The following is a 22,627-nucleotide window of genomic DNA, read 5'->3' as shown; positions in this document are numbered from 1 at the left end:
AGGAGAGGGGGAAGCAGACTCCCCGCTGAGCAGGGAGCCCAAAGCAGGGCTCTATCCCAGAACCCTGGGATCACGACCCAAGTGGAAGGCAGACGCTTAACTGACTGAACCACTCAGACACTCCCCTATTTTGTTTTTTTTTCTTTAAACGTCTTTATTTTAGAGAGGGATAGTGTGTGTGTGTGTGTGTGTGTGTGTGTGTGTACGCGCGTGCATGCGCTTGCGTGAGCAGCTGGGACAGGGAGGGGGCGTGTGGCAGAGGAAAAGGGTGAGAGAAACTCAAGCAGGCTCCACCCTGAGTGCACAGCCCCACCTGGGGCTTGATCTTAAGATCCTGAGATCAGGACCTGACCTGAAACCAAGAGTCAGGTGCTTAACCAACTGTACCACCAGGTGCCCCTATCTTTGTACTTTTAAAAAGCTAGAAGGAAACAAGCCAGAAAATCACAGGTACCATCTCTGGTTTATGGAGTGGATAATTTGAGTTTGTTGTATTGTTTATAATGTTTCATATTTTCCAAAGGTTCGACATCTAGCATGTATTACTTTAATAACTAGAGAAAAATTATTTTTAAAGTAGTAAAACAAATAATCAGTCATGTTTTTTGTATAATGTTTCTGACTACTGTGTCATTCATTAGAGCAGAGGGAACTGTCTTTGTCCTTCTTTGTCCATCTCTTCTGTCCTGCAAATCACAAACATCTTGTCTATTCATATCTGCTAAATGAATGTATGCTGGTCATGAGCTATTTGGGAGGGAGAGGGATGACAGAATTATCAGGGATTTTTATTATCTCCATTATTCTTTTATGTATTTTCAAATGTTCTACCATAAATTTAATAATATGGGATTTTTAATTTAAAAGTTATAAATTAGTAAGTATGTATCATCCCATTGAGGAAAGATTAGAAGGATATTCACAAAAAGGGGGTTATCTATGAGTGGGGGTTTTATGGGTGATTCTTGTCATCCTTTTCCTTGATTAACATTAATAGTTTATTTTTTAAAAGATTTTTTTATTTGACAGAGAGGGAGAAAGAGAGCACAAACAGGGGGAGTGGCAGGCAGAGTGAGAAGCAGGCTTCCCACTGAGCAGAGAGCCCAACTCAGGGCTCAATCCCAGGACCCTGGGATCACAACCTGAGCTGAAGGCAGACACTTAACCGACTCAGCCACCCAGGTGCTCAAACATTAATACTTTACAAAGAAGTTTTGTTTTTTTGAGATAACTGGAATAAAAAGCATAAGATACAGAGTGCCTGGGTGGCTCAGTCGTGTCTGCCTTCAGCTCAAGTCATGATCCCAGGGTCCTGGGATTGAACAGCATCAGGCTCCTGCTTACTGGGGAGTCTGCTCCTCCCTCTAACCCTCTTCCTGCTTCTGTTTTCTGTCTCTCTCAAATAAATAAATAACATAAAATCTTTTAAATAAAAATAAGACACAGAGTGATTGGACACAGTAGGAAGGCACCACATAGAAAAAACATATTTACTGGGGTGCCTGAGTGGCTCAGTGGGTTAAAGCGTCTGCATTCGGCTCGGGTCATGATCCCAGGGTCCTGGGATCAAGCCCCACATCCAGCTCTCTGCTCAGCAGGGAGCCTGCTTCCTCCTCCTCCTCTCTCTTTCTCTCTCCCTGCCTGCCTCTCTGCCTACTTGTGATCTCTATTTGTCAAATAAATAAATAAAATCTTTTAAAGAAACATATTTACTAAAGCTATGTCGGGACAAACACAGGATCTAAGAAAAAAAATATATATATATATTCTTATATATATGTGTGTGTGTGTATATACACATATATATAGTACAATAACTAACTCACTGAAAAAAAAATTCCTTGTGTTGAAGGTAGTGTTCTAAAATGATACAATAGTTGTATTCGGGTATTGTATTTTTTTTAAGATCTTTTATTTATTTGAGAGAGAGAGAGAGAAGTCAGCGGGAGAAGCAGACTCCCTGCCAAGCAGGGAGTCCCATGTGGGACTCGATCCTGGGACTCCAGGATCATGACCCAAGCCAAAGGCAGACATTTAACCAACTGAGCCACCCAGGCGCCCAGGTATTGTATTATTTTAAAGTAGGGAGGCAAGGTGGTAGATCAGCTTAAATTTTGAACAACTTTCCTACATTAAGTTGTCTTTCATGAAAGAGCTGGATTAAAGGAACCTCCACTGAAGCACTTGAGACCACGTTCAACATACCCGGAAGGGTGGTCACCCTGTGCTACTCCTTAATTGCAATATTCAGATAATTTCACTGGGCAGCACCTTCCTGGATATGTAAATACGTTTCTAGGAAATGTATTTACTGTCAGTAAACAGAGCAGAATAAAGGAAACAAGAAGCATGCACTCTTCTTCCTAGAAGTTCTTATTTGGAAAAAAAAAATACCCAAGAAACTGGTAACAAGGGTTGCCTCTAGAAAGAGGGGAACTGCGTACTGAGGAATAGATTATGAGGAGAACTTCTTTTTCTCTATCTACCGTTCTATATTGTTTAACTTTTAAAACACGATGTGCACATAGCACATACTCAAAAATAAACATTAATTAAAAATAATTCTTTGGCTAAAATTAACAAGTCCGGAAATGACAGATGCTGGCGAGGATGCGGAGAAAGGGGAACCCTCCTACACTGTTGGTGGGAATGCAAGCTGGTGCAACCACTCTGGAAAACAGCATGGAGGTTCCTCAAAATGTTGAAAATAGAACTACCCTATGACCCAGCAATTGCACTGCTGGGTATTTACCCTAAAGATACAAACGTAGTGATCCGAAGGGGCACGTGCACCCGAATGTTTATAGCAGCAATGTCTACAATAGCCAAACTATGGAAAGAACCTAGATGTCCATCAACAGACGAATGGATAAAGAAGATGTGGTATATATATACAATGGAATACTATGCAGCCATCAAAAGAAATGAAATCTTGCCATTTGCGACAACATGGATGGAACTAGAGGGTATCATGCTTAGCGAAATAAGTCAATCGGAGAAAGACAACTATCATATGATCTCCCTGATATGAGGGAGAGGAGATGCAACATGGGGGGTTAATGTGGTAGGAGAAGAGTAAATGAAACAAGTTGGGATTGGGAGGGAGACAAACCATAAGTGACTCTTAATCTCACAAAACAAACTGAGGGTTGCTGGGCAGAGGGGGGTTGGGGGGGGTTATGGACATTGGGTAGGGTATGTGCTATGGTGAGTGCTGTGAAGTTTGTAAATGTGGAGATTCACAGACCTGTACCCCTGGGGGAAAAATATATATATATATATATATGTTTATAAAAAAATAAAATTAAAAAAAAAAAAAATAATTCTTAAAAAAATTGGGGCTCATGGGGCAACAACTATGTAAACTAGATTAGAGAAAAAAAAATGACTTTGGAAGGGTTAATTCCTATCCCAAACTGCTTTTGTTTTTCTATTAGCAGGAACAGATTTGGGCTAACCTTGGACACTGGTTCTTCAAGGCTCATGTGGGCCCAATGCAGGCAGCTGGCTGGAATGAAAGCACTCATCGCTATCCACCAGCACTGGGAAATAAAAATGAGACCCAATGGACTGAACCCACAATCGTTACCTCATTAGCATGATGCTAACATCATGTCTCCCCCACACAACCACCCTATGGCTGAAGGTATATCCAAGCACCCAGCTTTCTAAATCAGAACCACAGGAGTCTGTTCCTCTCTCATTTTCGTTCTCCACGACGTCTTCCCAATTTTACTTTAGATAGATCTCTCAAATTTTGCCCACCCATTTTCTTCACCTTTGCTGATAATGACACACAATTAGACTCTCATAATCTATTTCCACACCATCCTAGCTAGTTTCTTGTTATTGCTCTTCTATTATCTCACTCAAGTTTTCTTTCAAAAGCATACATCATCTGACAACTTCATTCCATTATATATTATATCAGGATCTATCTATATGTACCTATCTTTCTGCCTATAAAGTTATGGAACTATAGATTACTCCAGAAAAATGGTAAAATAACTAAAGGGGCAAAAATAAAGGTCACTTGCCCTTAAATTCTCAATATCAATTTCCTAATTCTCAACTTGGAGTAATATTAGAATCACCTGGGAATTTATTTATGTGAGAGAAAGAGAAAGAGCATGCAGGTGGTTATGCTTGTTGGGGGGTGGGATGGGGGGAAGGGCAGAAGGAGAGAATCCTCAAGCAGACTCCCCCAGGAACAAGAAGCCAGGAGCTGGAGGTGGGGCACCATGTGGGGGGCTGGTTGGGGGTGCTGGGGGGCTCGATGCTGGGCTTTACTTGGGGCTTGTCAATCTCATGCTCCGTGAGAAGATGACTTGAGTTGAAGCCAAGAATTGGACACTCAATTGACTGAGCCATGCAGGCACCCCTCATCTGGCAAGCTTTTTAAGCAACACATAATCACATAATCACATAATCTTCTTCCCACCCTTCCTCCACCAATCTGATTTGCACTCTTAGAGGAATATAAAACCCTCTTCCCACTCTTCCCCAGCACTGAAAACCCTGGAGAACACTTTTGCTGTTGTTGCTTTTAAGATTTTATTTATTTTCGAGAGAAAGAGAGCGTGCTCATGAGCCAGGGGAAGGGGCAGAGGGAGAAGCAGACTCTCCACTGAGCAGGGAGCCTGATGAGGGACTCGATCCCAGGACCCTGGGATCATGGACTGAGCCGAAGGCAGACACTTAACCCACTGAGCCACCCAGGTGCCTGAGAACACATTTGTTATCGATGGAAAAGTATTATGTCACTTAGCTATGCTAGGGAAGAAACAAGCTTTCAGCTATATAGTAATTCAGATTCTAGAAATCTTCAGCAGAACATATTTCAACCAGGGCCACCACACATACTGCTGTTCCTTCTGTCTGTGGACCTCTTCTTCCATTTCTGACTCAAGTCCTATTCATTTTCCAGATCTTCAAAACTGTCCTTTCATCACACCCCAAACTTCTCTTTATTGGCACACACATACATACACACACAAAACAATCAAGAAGGAAAAGAACTATTTGTCTCTCTTCCCCACTAGACAGTGAATCATAAGGGACAAGTCGGCTGTATATACCGTCCCCAGTACTGAGCACATCAGTGTTGTAGCTGGTACTCAAATGAATGAAAACCAAACCTCTCTTTCCATATCTAATGAAATTTCTTCTCTCACTTATTTTTCAAAGTTTTTATTTAAATTCCAATTAGTTGCATACAGTGTAATACTAGTTTCAGGTGTACAATATAGTGATTCAACACTTGCATACATCACCCTGTGCTCATCACAGCAAGTGCACTCCTTCATCCCCATCGCCTACTTCATCCTTTCCCCGGCCTGCTCCCCTCTGATAACCAGCAGTTTGTTCTCTATAGTTAAGGGTCTGTTTCTTGATTTGTCCCTCTTTTTTCCCCGCTGCTCATTTGTTTTGTTTCTTAAATTCCACATAAGAGTGAAATCATATGGTATTTGTCTTTCTCTGACTGACTTATTTCACTTAGCATAATATTCTCTGGCTCTAACCAGGTCATTGCAAATGGCAAGATTTCATTCTTTTTTATGGCTGAGTAATATTCCATTGTATGTGCATACCACATCTTCCTTTAAAAAATATTTTATTATTTATCTTTAGAGAGAGAGAAAGAGTGTGCAAGTGGGTGGGGGATGGGTAGAGGGAGAGAGAGTATCCTAAGCAGGTTCCATGCCCAGTGTGGAGCCTGATGCAGGGGTCAATCTCGTGACCCTGAGATCATGACCTGAGATGAAATCAAGAGTCAGATGCTTAACTAACTGAGCCACCCAGGTGCCCTCATGTCGTTTCTTCGTTGTCCATTCATCAATTGATGGACACTTGGGTTGTTTCCATAATTTGGCTCTTGTAGAAAGTGCTGTGATAAACATCCTCTTTTCACTTCTTATGTCCTGTCTACAACTGGCAGAACATAATTTCTAGGAGGGCTGATGTTTAGTACGTGGCTAGGAACTGTGTACAAATGCTGTTGGGTTTGTCTGGTCCAAGCTGTTTGGGTTGGAGAGCCAGGAAAAAAAAAAATCTTTTCCTCCCCAATGTTAAAATTAAAAATATTTACCTCCAGGAACAATAATGGATATTTAAGATAGGAAGCCAAGTAACAAAATGAACATTTGGTGAGGGCAGCGTCCAACAAAAGAACTGCAACATCACTGGCTTTTCAAGCTACTTATCTTCTGACTTTCCCCAACCGGGAGTAACTCTGGAATCTGAGTTTATTATTCATTTGTTTTTTGAAAATAGCTTTACCACATTCTTAAGTATCTCCAAACAATAAATTGTTCAGCACTGTTTGCTTTTGAGCTTTGGAAAAGTGGTATTGTTTTGATGTGTGATCGTCCATGGCTTTTTTTTTTTTTTTTAATTCAACTATGTTCCTAAGACTTGTGTATAGCTGTTCATTTGCATTGCAGTATACTACTGCATTACAGGAATATATCACAATTTATGTGTCCTTGTCAGTGAACGCTTGGGATGTTTCTGGCTTCTTTGCTCTTATGACCAATTCTGCTACAGTCTTGTACACATCTCCAGCAGCATCTGTGAGTTTATCTAGAGTATATGCCAAAGAGTAAAACCATTGGACAGTGTAGGTTCAGGGTTATGAGACAATGCCAAATTATCTTTTGAAGCAATGGTCTGAATTTACATTCCCAACCAGCCAGCAGTGTACAAATTCCTGTTGATTCAAATCCTCACCAATAGCTTGTATTATTAGGACACGGGAATTGGAATCTGAGACTGTAGCATTTTTGTGCCAGAAGGTGGCACTCCTGACTGGACGGGCTGCTTTCTCTTGACCATGTGACTGTAGAGCCTGACCTGAGACCTTGCCCAAGAGATGAGCCCCGGAAGCTTACACTTCATTGAATCCTGACTTTGGGCAGTGCACTAAATAGAGACAAGAGACTCTGCGGTGGATACACAGGCATCCCAGAAGGCAATCAATCATAGAATGTGGGACCTGGAAGGGCCCTAAGGCCAAATCCTTCTTTCTATATTTAAGGAGACTAAGGGCCCAGACAGGGTAAATGACAAGTTCTCTGAGCTAATTAGTATGAGAACTTTTCTCTGGGGCTTTTGGTTCTTAGTCCAGGGTTTTTAACTTTAATTTGTTTGTTTATTCTAGTAATATAAAATGCCATAACCTGATTAAATTAATAATAACTGTAAGTATCCAAGTAATTGCCAATTTATTTTTTAAACGTAGTTGTTTGACTTATGTAACTGATGAATACAGTAACTTTAAAGTCTTTGCTTATGAGGCAAACAGGGATAATATTTAAGTCCAATGAGATAAAAAGGGGAAAGATGCAATCTCCACAATTATGATTTTCAGTATGCAAATTTAACAGGGTTAAAAGACACCTATCTCCTGGTGAAAATAATCCTCAATTTTATGACTGACCATCTTCATCCTTGATCATCCTCCCCACCCTGGACAAATGCTGAGCACCACCTTAGAAAGCCATTTTTATGAGGAAGGCAAACTTCAAATCCAGTTGTTTCAATTCATCTCTCTCTAATGAGCTCTCATAATCAAGCTACCATAAGAGGCTGGGAATTATTTGTGGACATTATGGTAAAATAGCCTCAGTAACTTGAGGGTTTATAATCTTAGATGACTTTACATGAGAATGCAGAAAAATACTGAAAAAGGCCTATTTGCATCTGAGGTATACTTCGCAATCTTCAGAGTGTGCATAACAATCAAGCGTGGCAGGATCCCATGCAGAGGAATCTGTCCTCTGGAGTCAAAGGCAGTAAAAGTGGATCTAGGGAAGGGGAGAAGGACTGCTTACTTGGAAGGGAGCTTCTGTGAAGGGACGTGGCCTCAGAATCCTTCAGAAAACATTTTCATTCTGGAGCTGCTGACTTCAGGAATTCCCTCCCCAGCCCATCTGCCTAGCTCCTCCCTATGCTGAGACTCCACTTACCACGTAAAAATGTCTTTTGGTTTAACAGTGTCTTTAGGCTGGCAATAAAGGCTTTCTGTGAGGTGTCCCTTTTTAAATGGGGGAGCTGCTTACTATTTTATGGGTGGGGGGCTTAGAAGGAAAGAAGACCAAGAAATTTTGCTGGGATTGCCGACTGAACTACGGAGGTGCTCTTGGTTCAGGTTTTCCTCCTAGCAGTCATTTTAATCAGCACTTCCCCTACTTAATGAGCTTGCAGTGCCATTACATAATCACCCGGCTCGCTGGATTAATGATGAAAAGAGGAACTGATTTTTCCAGTTGCATCATTTGAAGTAAATGTTAACTTTCTTTCTGAGTCCTTAGTTAACCGCATTAGTGTGACAAATATGTCTTTGTCTAGCATAAGTAATTAGAATTTAATCACTTTAACTGCATCTTAATTATCCTAAATGAATTAGAAGGACATTTAATAGCAAAGATTAAATTGCCTTAATGAACGATTTTTGTGACTCCATCAATACTTGAATCGCGTTAGCCACTCCTCTCACACACTTCACCTGCAGTGAGCATGGAGGCCACTAGGTGGCGCGCTTCGCTCGTTTATTTATTTAATTTCCGGGGCCATTGATCTGTATTAGGAGACAACAGGAAAGAAAGCGAAAAGCTCATAGTTTATTGTGTTCTTTTGATAACCTCTCTTTGGGACTATGAGATCATCACCAGATGCAAAAAGAAAAGTAGTGATTTCACAAACTGTTGATTCTGAATACCCTATGGCATATGCAAAGGAAGATGAGAGACACATGGATAACTGGAAACACCTAGTGTTTGAGGGAAATTCTAAGTTGTCCTCTGGATGACTGCCAACTTATACACAGAGTTTTAGTTAATTTATTATTTTTTGTGTACATAGTCCTAAAACATGAGTAACAGGCAAGCTTGGGATAGCAAGACAGACAATGATCTGAAGCAAAGAAATGTAACTGCTGTGCAAATGCAGATCTCAGAACACCAATGCCTGAAAGCATGGGAGGTGTGGGTGTTTGGGCCCTCCTTCAGGCAGGAGTTCCAATGGGCCAGTCCTACCCACAGAACACATCCAATGATTGGGTCTTGCCCACCAATAATTGTTTAAGTAAACAAATGGACAGGGAGACCTCGGTTCCATGTCTAGCTCTCATTCTGCCCTACATTGCCTCTGGCTGCTTCTTCAAAAGACAGCAATAAAAGTTCTCTCTTATAAGTCTTGAGTAAAAAAGAAATAAGTTTCCATAAGTAACCTTCCTTGTGAGTCGCAAAGGGATATACACATTCTCCACTAGCAAGACCTTTACTATGCAGACACTTTCTAGATCAAGTGTTTATGACAATAAATCGGACACCTCCACATTCTAGGTCCACTGACCTGGTGGATCCGTACTAGTAGGCACAGGGTGGAAAGTAAGAGGGTTCTGTGCTTTGAGCTAGGCAAGCTGATTTCAGGGTATCATTGCTTTCCAGTTGTGTTACCAGAGATAAGTTATGTAACCTTAGTGAACATAGAAAGAGGGAAAATAATAGTAACTACCACATAAACTAGTGGTTCCCCAACTTTGCTGCTCATTAAAATCACCTCAGAGCTTTTAAAAATCCCAATGCCTAGGTTAGACCCTGGATTTTAGCTAGAAATCATATTTGTAAAGGTCCCTAAGTGATTCGAAAGTGGAGCAAGATTTGGGAGCCACTGAAATAGAATATTAAATTAGATCTTATATGTCCCAGTACAGTACCCAACTAATAAGATGTACACAACAGATATAAGTTCCTTCCTTATCAATTGCCATGACAAACTGGATGGGTAGTATTTCAGGGACTGGTTCCATTCAGCTGGGAGGTTTACCAGATTGTCTCATCTAAAGGAGAAGAAAGATTCTAGAAGCTAGTATTTTTCCAACTTTATGATAATGTAACACTTTTTTGGGAGAAACACAAGGTAGATGATTCTATAGCAAGACTCAGTAATAAAACATAAGTTCCTATGTTTGCATCAAATCATCAGACTGCCTTGTGATTGGTCTAGTCACATAATCCAATCCTATCACTTCAGGAGGAAATTAAACCTCATTAGTACTAAGTTATTTGTCACAAAATAAAAACCCGTGAAAATCTATTGATAGAAGATAGGAATTTATGATTGTGCAATAAATTCACAAACATAAGAAATCAGTTTTTTCGTTTTACTGAACTTTATGAGGCTGACACTTCTCATGTAGAAATAATGTGGTTTTCTTCTCCCAAAGGTGCTTACTCATCTTATTTAAATAGAGACATGATGAAAATAGTATTTAATGAATACTTGTTGAATGCTTTTACCAGAATTATGAGAAATCTATCCTAACTACCATGAGTTCTATAAGACCCTTCTTCTATTGCTACCCTAGGCTGGGGACCATTCCATTTTATCAAGAGTGTGGAAATTCTGCTGTTTTAACTGAAATGAAACTAGTCATTTCTCATCCAATCCATCAAGGCTTCTTGGCTGAATTAAAGCATTAATCTGGTGTTTAACTATTCTAATATGTGGAGCACTTAATTGAAGAGCAAGGCTTCTAACAATGGATTTTGAGGAGCAAGACACAGAGAACCCCTTTTTAAATTACCCAACTCCATCAGATTTGAGGATTTTCTTTTGTACAAGGAAATCAAGAATAAATTTTACCGATACACCCTGTAAGAACGATTTCTTCTGAGAACTTTGAGTAGCAATGTCCTTTTGATTAGCTGAATTTGCCATGAATGTGGAAATGATGACATCAAAACAGCTCATGTAACAACCTTCTTAAAGACCCCGTAGATTAGAGATGACTATAGATTTTTCCCCAGCACGGGATCAAAGGGACTGAATTGAACGTTTTAGCTTAATGATCCAACCCCTGTCACACCCATAGGGACTCGAATTCTGATTTTATAAGCGGGTGTGCACGTGTACTCAGACATACACAGAAAAGCTGCTGGGGAGGGAGGAAAAGATCAATTATCGACAAAGATAGGTTTGATCTTTTTGATTACTTGACTGTGCTGGTGAATGTTCCTGGCGGGGCCTCGAGATTTCTCATGAACTTCAGAATATTAGCTGTTAGTTCTCGCTTCCTTACTACAACTCTTCAAAGGCATTCTACCCACTTTCCAGCAGCAAAGAGAAACAGGGCCAGGCTGGGGCTGGTGGGGTCCTGTCCAGGGTCCTGACGCTGCACCAGTGCTCCAGGCCAGTTGGCCTCTGCAGGCCCTTTCACCCACCCCACTCAAGAGGAAACAAAGCCCTCCGAGCTCAAAGCCTCAGGGCTGCCTCCTGACTCCTGTCAGTTAGCTAGAAGGGGAAACAACAAAACAAAGGAACCACTAATCCACGCTCCTAGGACTATATGCTCCAGCCCCAACCTCCTACTCGAGTCTGGCCAGGGTCACCTTCTCTACTCTGACCCTGCTTTCCTCAAAATAAAAACATGCCAGCAAAAGTATAATTTGGATAGAAAGTCCAAACACGTATCTTGTTTAGAGAAGTCAGAGCTGGGGTGTAATGTGGGGGTTGGCAATTTTGTCTCATCACTGGGGTAATAACCAGACATTGTTGGAGACCAAGATATATTCCTCCTCCACACCCCTTTTGTACCAGAAAATAACTGTTGTTTTGTAAATCAGCAGTACAGCGACGTAGAAACAAAGCCACAGCAAGCATCCCTTTCCTCTCCACAGCTCACTGAACCAAGGGCTTCTCTGGTGGCAGACGGCAGCCCGCAGGGGGCGTGCGGAGCTATGGCACCACATAGCCCATCAGGCTCCCCGATGGAGGGAATCTGGGAGGGCAGGATGCCAGCTCCCTGAAGGGCACTGAGGATCAAAGCTTGAAGATGAAGAAAGATGCAGCTTGGGCTTTCAGCTATTTTGTTGCTAAAATTGGTATTGTTGGCACAGTCTGTCCCAAGTGCCAGTTGTCAAATAGCTATGGCAGGGCCTGGGTCTCTAGTGACCACTACAACCCTGGGGCCAGCGGGTTGCTCTGACTGACCCTGATCACCCTTTGGGCATTTTCAAGGGGCTTGTAACTTGGGGCTGCACCCACTGGTGGGACCATCAGAATGGGGTTATTTGTCTCAGGTGGCCAGCCTGCTTGTGCTGACACTAGGGTCACCACACAAGAACTACCAGACCTCCTCAAGACTCAGAAGCAGGTCTTCCTACCGTTGTCAAACAGTGGGCTCCAATCTTCACCATATGCACACTTCTTAACACTAGGCATTCCTTTCATCCCTTCACTGGGGTTTGTGCTCCTGGGGAGTGCAAGAAGGAACGATTGTCCCCAAACCCTCAAGGGATCAGGCATGGGTGCAAAGGCCCATGGGGAACTTTTTGGTGACTGGGGTGAGAACTTTTGGTTTCCTGCTGTGCTGCTGTGTGTGTGTTTGGTGGGGGGTTCCCAGCCGACTCCCTGGGCACATGGCCACCATTCACCCTGAGGGGGTGGGGGTTCTTTGGGACTCCTCCTGACAACTGGCCACCCCCACCACAGCACGTAGGGAGAAGGCCACACCAAGCCTTTGGAGAAGGCACTCCCTTCCCTCTGTTCTACACCCCCTCCCAGTCAGTCCCACTGGCTCAAGGGCTGTGAGGCTGGCTGCCATTGGCCGCACCCCACAGGCCCTTTGTTTGAACCGCTGCCGCAGCCGCTGGGAGCAGCTGCACCATGTGAGAAGTGGGGCGAGAGGCAACCAGTCTGCTTGGGGCCTTCTCTTGGGCCCAGGAACCCTTCCAATTTCTGAGTCCCAGTCCCAGTTTTCCTCCTGGCTCAGGAGTCTTTGAGATTTGGGAAAATGAGGTTCCCAAGGCCCAACACTGCACTGCTACTTCTTGGCTAACTTGGCCCAGGGAATTGCGGTGGGGGGGGGCAGTTGAAATGTCACCCGCCGGGATAAATATTAACAAAAAGCAAATGGACTTGCGTGGAGGCCAGTTATCAATCAACCAGACCGCAAGGCCACTTATGGCAAACACAACCCAGGTTGGTCCCTGTGAGACTTTCTCATGGCCACCTCCTGGCCAAACATCCCTCCTCTACCCCCACTCTCTCCCAAGCTCTGGCTCTCCTCTAGGTCTTTCTGGGGCAAATTCTGGACGGGAAAGGGGCGAAGTCCCAGGTGTGGGAGACTGGGCAGTCTCCCCAGGGCTGTTTGGAGGTACCCTTCCTTCAGGTACCTCAGAGTCCGAGGGGCCCAGCACCCACCTCTGCCCAACCCGCTGGGCCTTGCCTCCTCTGTATGCGGTGCTCTGCCCTCTGGTGGGTGCGTGTTGCAGCCTCTTCAGATGCTGACAGCTCCCCTACTGGGGCCAAAGCCTTCTGAAATCTTTAATTGGAAACTAATCTCTTCAAGTCTTAATAGGTGCCCACGTCAGAGGCGGAGGAGCCCACCCACCCGTACAGTGCGGCCCGCCCACCCCATCTCAGATGAGATGCGGCCCCTAGACTAGCTGCACTGTACTTTAATGGGGCAGCAGCAAGATTACATTGAGGGAACACGTATTGATTTTTTTTTAAGGTAGTTAATCTGATGAGAATTTCCTCCCATCTCCCACCAAGCCAATGTAATTTTGTAAGGAGAAGGCGCCTCCCCAAACATGCTGCCAAGTGTGGAGGTTTTGACTCTCCGCAACAAGACTTCATGGAACCTCAGGTACAGGGAAGGGCATGGACAAGCCACTCTGCCAATGAGCGAAGAAACTGCCCTGAGGGGTAAGGACAAGGTGGAGGGGTCTTTAGAGCAGCAGCAAGCCAAACTGCAAGGGACACCTCTGTGCATGGAGGCTGGTGGTGGGAACCCCCCTCCCCCAAGCAATGTCCCACAGCCTTGGCGAAAATGCCCTGCAATGCATTTGTTTAAGTCTGCGATCGAGCCTCCTACGATCATCTGGAGAGTCTGGAAATGGCCTGACTCCCTCCTTACCCCACCTCCTAGGATCATCTGGAGAGTCTGGAAATGGCCTGACTCCCTCCTTACCCCAACTCCGAAATGAAAATATTAAAGAGAAAGCTCATGGTTTTTCAGTGATTTTAAAATAGGTCGTGGTTCCTGAAGTGTAATGAGATTGATTCCGGTTGGGCTTGCTCTGCAAGTGCCCCCAACCCAGCCTTTCCCACCCGTTTGATTAAGTTAAAGAGAGGAAAATTAAACACTCAAAGCTCCATCTGGGTCCTAGGATGCAACTCCACCTGGGGGTGGGTGCCAAGTTTTGTGCTGCCAGAGTCTCCGATTTTCCTTTTATTATTATTATTATTATTTTTTTTTTCCAAAGAAAAAGGCCAAGTGCCTCCGGCGAGCATGACTAGTCTTAGGCGGCTGGGTGCCAGACTGTCACCCCTTCCATAGCCTCCTGGCTAGGGTGAGTACTGGCTGGCATGCCCACACCTCCCACAGGAGGGTTACAGTGCTAGTGCTCCCACTTCAACAGCACTGAGGCTCCCACTTGTGTAGTTCAGACTGCAAGGCCGGGTTTCCAGGGTTGGGGGTCATCTCTGAACAGAACCTGTCAGTCTGATTTTCCAGGGGGCAACAGGGGCCGTGGGGAGAGGCGGTCATTGAAGTCTCCAGCAAGCACCTTCGGGGTGTGGGGGGTGGGGCATGCTTCCCTAGGGGGGATCGCTTTTCATTTCCAATCCTTTCCTCCATTTCTCCTCACCCCACTGACTGGTCTATGTGAGCACTGCCTGGGTACAAGATTATGAAGCTGGGCGTGAGGCTGACCTGGACTTGTAAAAAAAGCCACTAGTTTGGGGCCAGCAGAGGCTGAGCAGTCAGGGAGAAGGGCATCCCTTTCTTCCACCCCTTCCTGAACCTGAGCTGCCCTCTGATCTCGGTCAGCTTAGCGGGGTGGGAGGCGATATGGTGGATGCACACAGGGCAGGGAATGGATTTGTGGGAGCCCCAGAGGACACCTTGTCAATCTCTCCCTTGCTTTCCTGTCCTCCTATCTCCACCTCGCCTAACTTCCAGGCACAAGCTGCAATAGCCTGCTGGGGATTTTGCTTGGAACCAGTGAGCACAGGGCTGGGCTGGAAAACCCTGGCGGGGCAGAGGCTCATGAACTCGACCCGCGGGAGGGAGGCCACCAGTGCCCAGACCCAAAGAGTGCTTTGGGGTTGCTTCCAGATCCAGCGGCAGGCTCCCTGGCACGCCGGCACCTGCCTCCCTCTAGCTTCTCATTGGCCCGCATGAGGTGGGGGAGGGGGTTGGCCTCTCGCTTTGATTTTAGACTGTGAAACGGCTCAGTGCCCCCGGCTCTGATCGGATTGACTGTCTCTCATTCTCCAGGGACGAATTAATGGAGAACGATCAGTTAATTAACAAACCCTCATTCCGGCTTTTACCTTTCTCTTGGTCAGGACTCAGGCCAGGGCACCAGGCTGAGACTGGGGCTGGGGGAGTAGCACCAAACCAGGAGTCAATCAAGTCGGCAGGGTCTCATCAAACCGTGTCCGCCCTCAGCTGCCCTTGGCTCTACCTCCCCGTGTGTCCTTTGCCCTCAGGGGTCGCGGAATCAGCTTGAAATATCTGGTGTGATTCAGACTGGGCTAAGCTGTCCCCTCGACCAGCTTCCCGGAGCCTTCCACGCACCTTGGCTTAGAGAGGCTAAGAAGGATAGACGCTGTCTGTGCCGCGCCGCGGAGACCTTCCAGCTTAACTCCCGGGTTTTGGGGCCGGAAGACCTCTGCTCCAAGACTTGGGGGTCATGTTCACACTCCCACCCCCATACACGGGGATACATTCAAAACATAATGCAGAGGAATAAAACGAAATATGAAGTCGTAAATGAGTCGGCAGCAAAAAGCGGTCCTTGGGCTCAGCTGTAAGCTCCCTTGCTGCCCCTCCGCCCTCACCCTTACCTCGGCACCATCTGCCTTCCTCCCTTTTCCACAGCCGGTTACCAGGGCAGAGTGCTTGCTAACTCTTAAACAGCTTCGGCGCCACACACCTTCCCGGGGGCTTCAGAACCTTCTGCGGGAACTCTCAGAGGGTGTTCCCCATCCCTCCCACTACTGCCTCGCGCCAAAAAAGTGTGTGTGGGGGGGGAGTCACCGCACCAAGTTCAGCCAAACGTAGGCGTGCAGCTCCGGCACGCTCCAAACCGACTCCCGGGAATGTGCCGGGGGTACGAGCGGGCAGTATCTGCGCTCAGTTCCATGCAAGAATCGCCTCCCTCTTCCCAAACCCGGAGTGCCCAACTGAGAAGCAACGCACAGACCGTGTCCGGCCAGGTGCGGGGGTTTCTCTTAGCCTCTGGCGGCGACCGCTTCCAGCACAGTCTCAGAGCACAAATGCGTCCCCGCATTCGCTCAGGCAGTACCGGTGAGCTCCCGGAGCCTACCACAGCCCAATGTACAGAGTCCTGGAGGAGACGGTCTGCTCCTAGGAGCCGTCGCTAGATCTACCAGGCCCTGGGAACTAGCCACCTCCCCTTGGAGAAAGGAAGATGGGATGATGCGTGCCCAGCTCTCTCTTTTTCCTTTCCTCTTTCAGTCTCTTTAGCCTCCCCAATCCCTTATCTCCCCACGCGCCCAGCTCACCTGCTAAGCGGAGCGCAGACATCCGCTGGAACTCCGGCTCTTGCAGCCACTTCCACATCCTCCGGAAGGTCTCCCGGCCGGACTTGAGTTTGCTCCAGGGTTTGGGGTTGCGCAGCAGGTCCGAGAGGGTCCCTTGGGAGCGGCAGAGCACCCTTTGCGCGAAGATGGCCTGTGGGATGCTGTAGCGCTTGAGCTCGGTGGTGATACGCTGCGCCACCTCTTTGGTATTGATCTCTTCCATCTGCCCTGAATTACTTCCATTGCTGACCTGTGCGCCGGTCACCGCAGGGTTGGGCTCCCGGGCTGTGCCCAGGAGCTGCCCGTGGCCTTGGGCGTTCAGGTGGGCGTGGGGGTGGTGCGGAGGAAGGCCGTTGATGGGCACCATGCCGGCAGAGGTGGGCGTGAGGTGCTGCTCGCCGTGGCGGCCGAGCATGGCCGGGTGATGGGCTTCAAAACCGTTCGGGGTGAGCATCTTGTCAGTGGGCATGGCGGCGCCCGGGTGGGCATAGTGAGGGAGCCCTTGCTGGGAGTTGTGGATGCCGCCGAGACCGGAGCTGGAGAGGGGCGAGAGGCTCTGGCCCATGCCGGCCACGTCCTTGTGGTACGGGGTATAGAGGTTATTCATGGAGGCCAGCCCGCGCTCGTCCCGCATGAGCGTGAAGCTACCGCTCACATTGCCCGCCAGGCGCTGGTGGTGGTGCGGGTGGTGGTGGTGATGGTGGTGGTGGTGATGGTGAGGGAACTTGTCCGAAACGGTGGAGATGGGCGGCAGCGGCTGCAGAGGGGTTAAGGTGGTGTAGGTGGTGGGCATGCTCATACCTGGGGGAGTCTCGCAGGCCATGGTCATGGTCGGGTGCAGGGGGCCGGCCAGGCTGTGCTCGGGGGCCCGGTGGTGGTGGTGGTAATCGCCGCCGCCGCCACCGCCGTCCAGCAAGGACGCCATGCCCATGGAACGCGGGTGCGCGGGAGGCAGGTGGCTGCCACGGTGCGCCACGGAGCTTCGCGCGTGGGGACTGCCGCCCAGGAGGTCGGCAGGAGCGGGCACCGGCTCATGGCTCACCCCGTGCAGCTCGCCGATCGCCTCCATGGTCAGCTGCGCGTTCATCGTGATCCGGGCGAGCGGGCGACGGACACAACATCGATGAGGCCGTGCAGAGGCGGCGAAGGGCGCACGCAGTCCGGTCTTCACATCGGCTGCCGGCGACTGTTGCCTGCCTTCCTTCCTTCCTCTCACTGTGGGGTTCTGTCTCCCTCTCTGTGTGTCTCGCCTTCCCTCTTGCCCCCACCTTCCCCTCTGCGTCCTCGGCTTTTTTTTAAATATTAATTTCCAAAAAGGATCCGTGCCGTTGGGCGAGCGCGGCGCCCCCAGCCCGCCCGCCCCTGGGCCCCTCTCGCCCCTCTCCTTCTTAGAATTCTGAGGCCCCCGGCTCCCCTGACGCAGTCCGCGCGTCTTCCGCGGCTGCTGCTTGCCCGCGCCGCTGGCCAGCTCCAGCCATGGCTCGGTTACTGTTGCAGACTCTGTGGCCGCGGTTCCGCCGCCGCCGCCGCCGCCGCTGCCGCCGATGCAGCCGCTGCCGCCGCCGCCGCCGCCGCCGCGGCCCGCCCTCACGCCCGCCCGGCTCAGCGCGCAAGCGCGCGGCTCGGCCCCGCCCCCTCCGCCCCCTCGCGCGCGGCCCGTGACGTCCCTGTACAAATGATGAAGGGGGGGGGGCCCGCGCCTTAATAGCGGCGCCTGATGGCCCTAGAGCGGTGCGCACGTGCGAAGGCCTGGCGTGGAGCGCGACCTGGGGCAGCCAACGCAACCCCAGGGGACTTGGCGCCCCTCTCGGTTCTAAGGCTCGGGTGGGCTCTCACCCAGTAGCACTTGCCGGGCTCCCGTCCCGGGTGGTGCGCCAAGACTGGAAAGTCCTCACCTTTCTCTCCAGCTGCTACCTCTTGGTGTAGCAAGGAGCCTCAGCCCGTGTCGTTACTCCTTCCACTCTGGCCCACCGAGCTGTATTTCCTAGAGGGCTTCTGGGAGCCCGCCTTCTCCCCATCCTCAGGTGCTTGGCAGTTTTGGAGGGAGGAGAAGTAAATATCTTAAATGCCTTGGTCAGCTTGGTGACTGTTGACCCTCTGCCCATCCTTCCAGTTCCTCGGGCCAGAGAAGGGAACGCTCAAGCCAAGAATTCTGGCCCTGGCCATACCTCGTTGTCCTCCGCCGCCTGGGTCCTTCTTCATCTCAGCTGATAATAAGGCGGGGTGCTGCTCCGAGAATGACTCTGTGTGTGTGTGTGTGTTGGGAGTGGTGAGTGCCCTGGTGGGTTCCCACTTCAATTTCTGGGTGCTGGTGGGGTTGCCGAGGCTTGGGCTGTTCCTGCGGTTCCTCTACAGCCCTCCTGGTAAAGCACCTGGAGGCCGCTGCTTGCGTGAAGGACTGACGCCGGCAGAGTGGAACAGGCGCGCCGGTCTCCGCTTGGCCCGTAGGGACGCCTTCTTCCCGGCGTCCCCGCGAGAAGCCTCCAGATTTGAAAATCAATTCAGCTTCGGGCATAATTGTCCGCTTCCTACAATCACGCTCCAATCTGGAATCGAACCCGGTCCTTGGGCTCGGCGGGGACGCGTGGGGAGGCCCCCAGTGTGGGACGTACACCCGGCTACCACATGCCGAGGCTTTCTTTCATTTACAAAAGAAAGGAAAAAAAATCCGTAACAAAAGGCAGAGCCTTGTCTGCTTAGGTGCTTTCATCCCTCAGAGAAAGGACAGATGTGCCCATTGTCCAGCCCTTGGCAGTTACGACCGGGTCAGCGCAGAGCCTCAGCCCGGGGCGAGCTGTGGTCACAATGGGGGACAGTCTCTCAGAGCCTGGGTATCTGGATCTGATGTGGAACAAAGTGTGTGTGGCCTTTGCTGGGCCAAACTTAGACTGTACGTTCCTTTCCTGGGGCACTTACTGAATCAGAGCCCACCAACAGTGTCTCTGCTGAAAATGTTCTTAGATCCTAGGAAAGGACGGGGCTGGGGTGGTGGGAGTAGTGGTGACTGTGTACCCTAGGCAGACACTTGAGCCAACCAATCCTTGGGGGAAATTGCCCACCAACTAAGGCATGAGCAGGCTCATCTCTTTATCCAGTTCCCTGGCACAATCAGGGCAACATCATGATCCAAGTAGGTCAAGGCCAGTGGGTACAGTCCAACCTGACTTCTCCTTGAAAGCGGCGGCCATGTGCTGGGATTGGCTAATCTGGCTGGCTTCATCACCAGAGGCACTCTTATCTTGTCCAAATAATGCCCACAGAGGCCCAGGAAATGGGAATCCATCTCTGTAGACTTGGTGTCTACCTGCACAGTGAACATTTAGGAATTTAAGGCCCCCAGAGAAGAAAAATTGTGTGTGTGTGTGTGTGTGTGTGTGTGTGGAACACACTGACACAAAGGAGCTCAGAAAACAAAATTACTCTATTTGAACTTATATCTACATCTAACTATTCATACACATAGACACAAAAGCATAGAACATATTTTCTGCCTAGTGGATCACAGTATATTGTTGGGAAGCTGCATCCTTGGTTCCTTCTTATTTTTTGGTTCTCTTTTCTTGTAACACAGAGCATGTAGCTCTCATATAAGACCGAACAGTGGGTTTCAGTAGCAGGCTACCTTTGAGCTAAACTGTTGTGTCTCCCCCACACGTTCCATTTTAATCACCTCTGAAAGGATTGATTTGCCCTTATGACAACGCTCTTCCCAAAAGACAGTTTGTTAAAAGAAAGAAGTAAATACCACTAAGTGCACAAATTGTTCATGGTTTTCTCTTTGTGTAAGTTATTAGGGACTTGATCCTGGAAACCTCCTTCACGTATGGTTCCCAGCAGGGCCCCTGGAGCCTACCTAAAGATGGCCGAGTTCAGGTGAGTTCAACACTGCCCCCACAAGCCCCATGAAAGGAGGGTCTGGTTCAGTGTTGGTCCCTAAAAGAGTCAAAGGAAAGATCTATGTTGAGTTAATATGTGTGCAGGACTTGCTTTGATTTGCAAATCTCCCTAATCTTTCTTGGCTTTTCATGCCTTTCATTACCATTGTTTACCTGTAGTTGACTAAACTGCAGTGATTTTTAAGTAAACATTGTATTCTTATTTGACCTTTTGGAAATTTTTCCCATTACTAAGGATGTGTCAGGAGTGGGAAGGATGCTCCTAGGCCTAGTTAAAGGTGAATGTACTTGTGTGTATGTGTGGGAAGGAGAGTAGATGGATTGCCAACTGCTGGAGGTGTGGGATAGCTTTTCATCATTTTGTCCCTCCCTTCCTTTCCCCTTTCCAGTGCCAGCACAATGCCTGGTATCCAGTAGGTGCATTATGAGGAATTAGAGCCCAAGGAGGAGTCCCTTAAAACTACTTGGTTGGTCAGTGTATGCAATTACAGGATGCTGTTCAATTGTTTTATAACAGCCAAGATGTTTGAGGAGAGGGCTTACTCTCAGCTGGTTAGATTTTGAGTAGCTGCAGGAAAATTAAAGAAAGAAAAATAGGGTCAATCACCACCATAAAATTACATTTGTGTATATATTTAAGAAAAAAGGAAATATGACTATGGATTGGATGCTTGTTACTGGCAATATTTTTAATGTGGAAACAAGGATTTCAGACTGCTTATTTTGTAAATGTCAGGTTGTGGTGCCTGGGCAGGTATAATCCTTCCTCTACTGAGTGGACCAGAGCTTGCCAGGCAACTCCACCATATTTAGAATAGAGACTGAGAATAAGGCCATTTTTTTCCAAATGCTGGCCACACAAGTTTCTCTCAGAATCTTCAATCAGTTTCAGAGTTCCTGCCTTAGTTTTTTTGGTGAGTAATAGAGGTGTAATATACCCCCCAGTCCCAGTTTTCAGGACTATTCCAAAGAAATGAGCCATCAAATGTTTACTTCCCATTTGTTGACTGCACAAACAGCAAACCTGGTGTCAGGGCAGAGTCCCCCATCCAGGGCTCTAAGGGGAGGCTGACTCCTCGGCCAGAGTCTCAGAATGGAACAAACCAGAATTTCTGATGCCTGTAGCATGTCTAGAATTAACCTCCTGGTGAGGAACCATTTCTTTGGTGTCTGGCAACGGTAGGGAACTTGATAACTATGAGGATTTGATCCTGGGTGCTTCCTGCCAGCTTCTCCTGTCCTTCTTCACACCTCTGCAAAAATTTTATTCAGAAAATTGTTGTTAGCTTAGAATAGAACACCCATAAAATTCAAAGTGCCCTGGTGATTCACTATTGAAAAAAATTTTTTTTTAAATTAGTCAATGGCTTCTTCCTACTCTCTGGGGGCCGAGGAAGTGGTAACCAATTATTCTAGCTCTCTTTGGTAATCTCTGATCTTCTATTTAGCATGTAGTTTTTATTCATCTGTTAGGCTAAACTTTTTCTATTTTTTTAAGGTAAAAAAAAAGAAAACCTAACAACCTAAATTATGGCTTTTGCCCATAAGTATGTATGTGTATGAAAAATATATACATATATATAACTCTGTACTTTTGCACTCTCTTTGTTTCATTTCTTACCCACCCTCTCTAAATCCCAAAGAGATGATGGCTGGTGAAGGGCTCTCTGCGTTTCTTACCCAATCCCCCCTGACTCTGGGTTCTAGAAGATTCAAAGATTGCCTTCTGGGAGATGCAAGAGGCAGCAGTCTCAGGATGTTAGACTGTTCCTTGAGCGTCTCTGATTACTTCTTCTCCTGGGCCATTTTATGTAAACTAGAGGCGGCTTCTTTCCGGCTTAAATCCATTTCACTTTGGTGAGCGTTTTTTAAGGCCTCAGGCTCAGAGCGCTGAAGAGAGATGGTGTGTTCTGAGGATATTGTCCAAAGCTTCCGGGAGGTGCTCCGGCCAGAGGACCTGGCCTTGGACGCAGTCAGCTCTATTCCGGGAGAGTTGGCCTTCTCTCACCAACCCTTCAGTGGATTTTCTTTCGGGATCTTATCTCTATACGGTTGAAGTCTATTACAAAGGAGACCTATAATGGCTGCGGGGGAGCGATGAATTTTTTCAGTTCTGGGCCATGGTTGAGGCTTCTCTTCGGTCTCACCCGTCTGGGGCTCCGTTCTGGATT

At 47.5% G+C, this 22,627-nt stretch overlaps 1 protein-coding gene across 5 annotated transcripts in view; it reads right to left on the bottom strand.

Annotated features, from left to right (window-relative positions):
• The window catches only part of ONECUT1 (one cut homeobox 1), a 38,935-nt gene extending 20,830 nt beyond the window's left edge, over positions 1 to 18,105 (bottom strand). For 2 of the 5 annotated variants that reach the window (XM_032856429.1, XM_032856433.1), the window contains exon 1: positions 16,543 to 18,105. In XM_032856429.1, coding sequence (XP_032712320.1) covers positions 16,543 to 17,647 — 1,105 coding nt within the window. In that variant the 5' untranslated portion in view covers positions 17,648 to 18,105. Of the gene's footprint in view, positions 1 to 3,461; positions 3,543 to 6,468; positions 6,583 to 8,154; positions 8,579 to 16,542 lie in introns of those variants that run through there. The other 3 variants (XM_032856431.1, XM_032856430.1, XM_032856432.1) reach the window with 3 other exon arrangements.
• Positions 18,106 to 22,627: the final 4,522 nt, after the last annotated feature.

The sequence above is a fragment of the Lontra canadensis genome, unplaced genomic scaffold (assembly GCF_010015895.1).
Source record: "Lontra canadensis isolate GAN:19392208 unplaced genomic scaffold, GSC_riverotter_1.0 scaffold12, whole genome shotgun sequence".
NCBI classification, from domain to species: domain Eukaryota; kingdom Metazoa; phylum Chordata; class Mammalia; order Carnivora; family Mustelidae; genus Lontra; species Lontra canadensis.
This window is presented reverse-complemented; position numbering and strand designations above follow the sequence as displayed.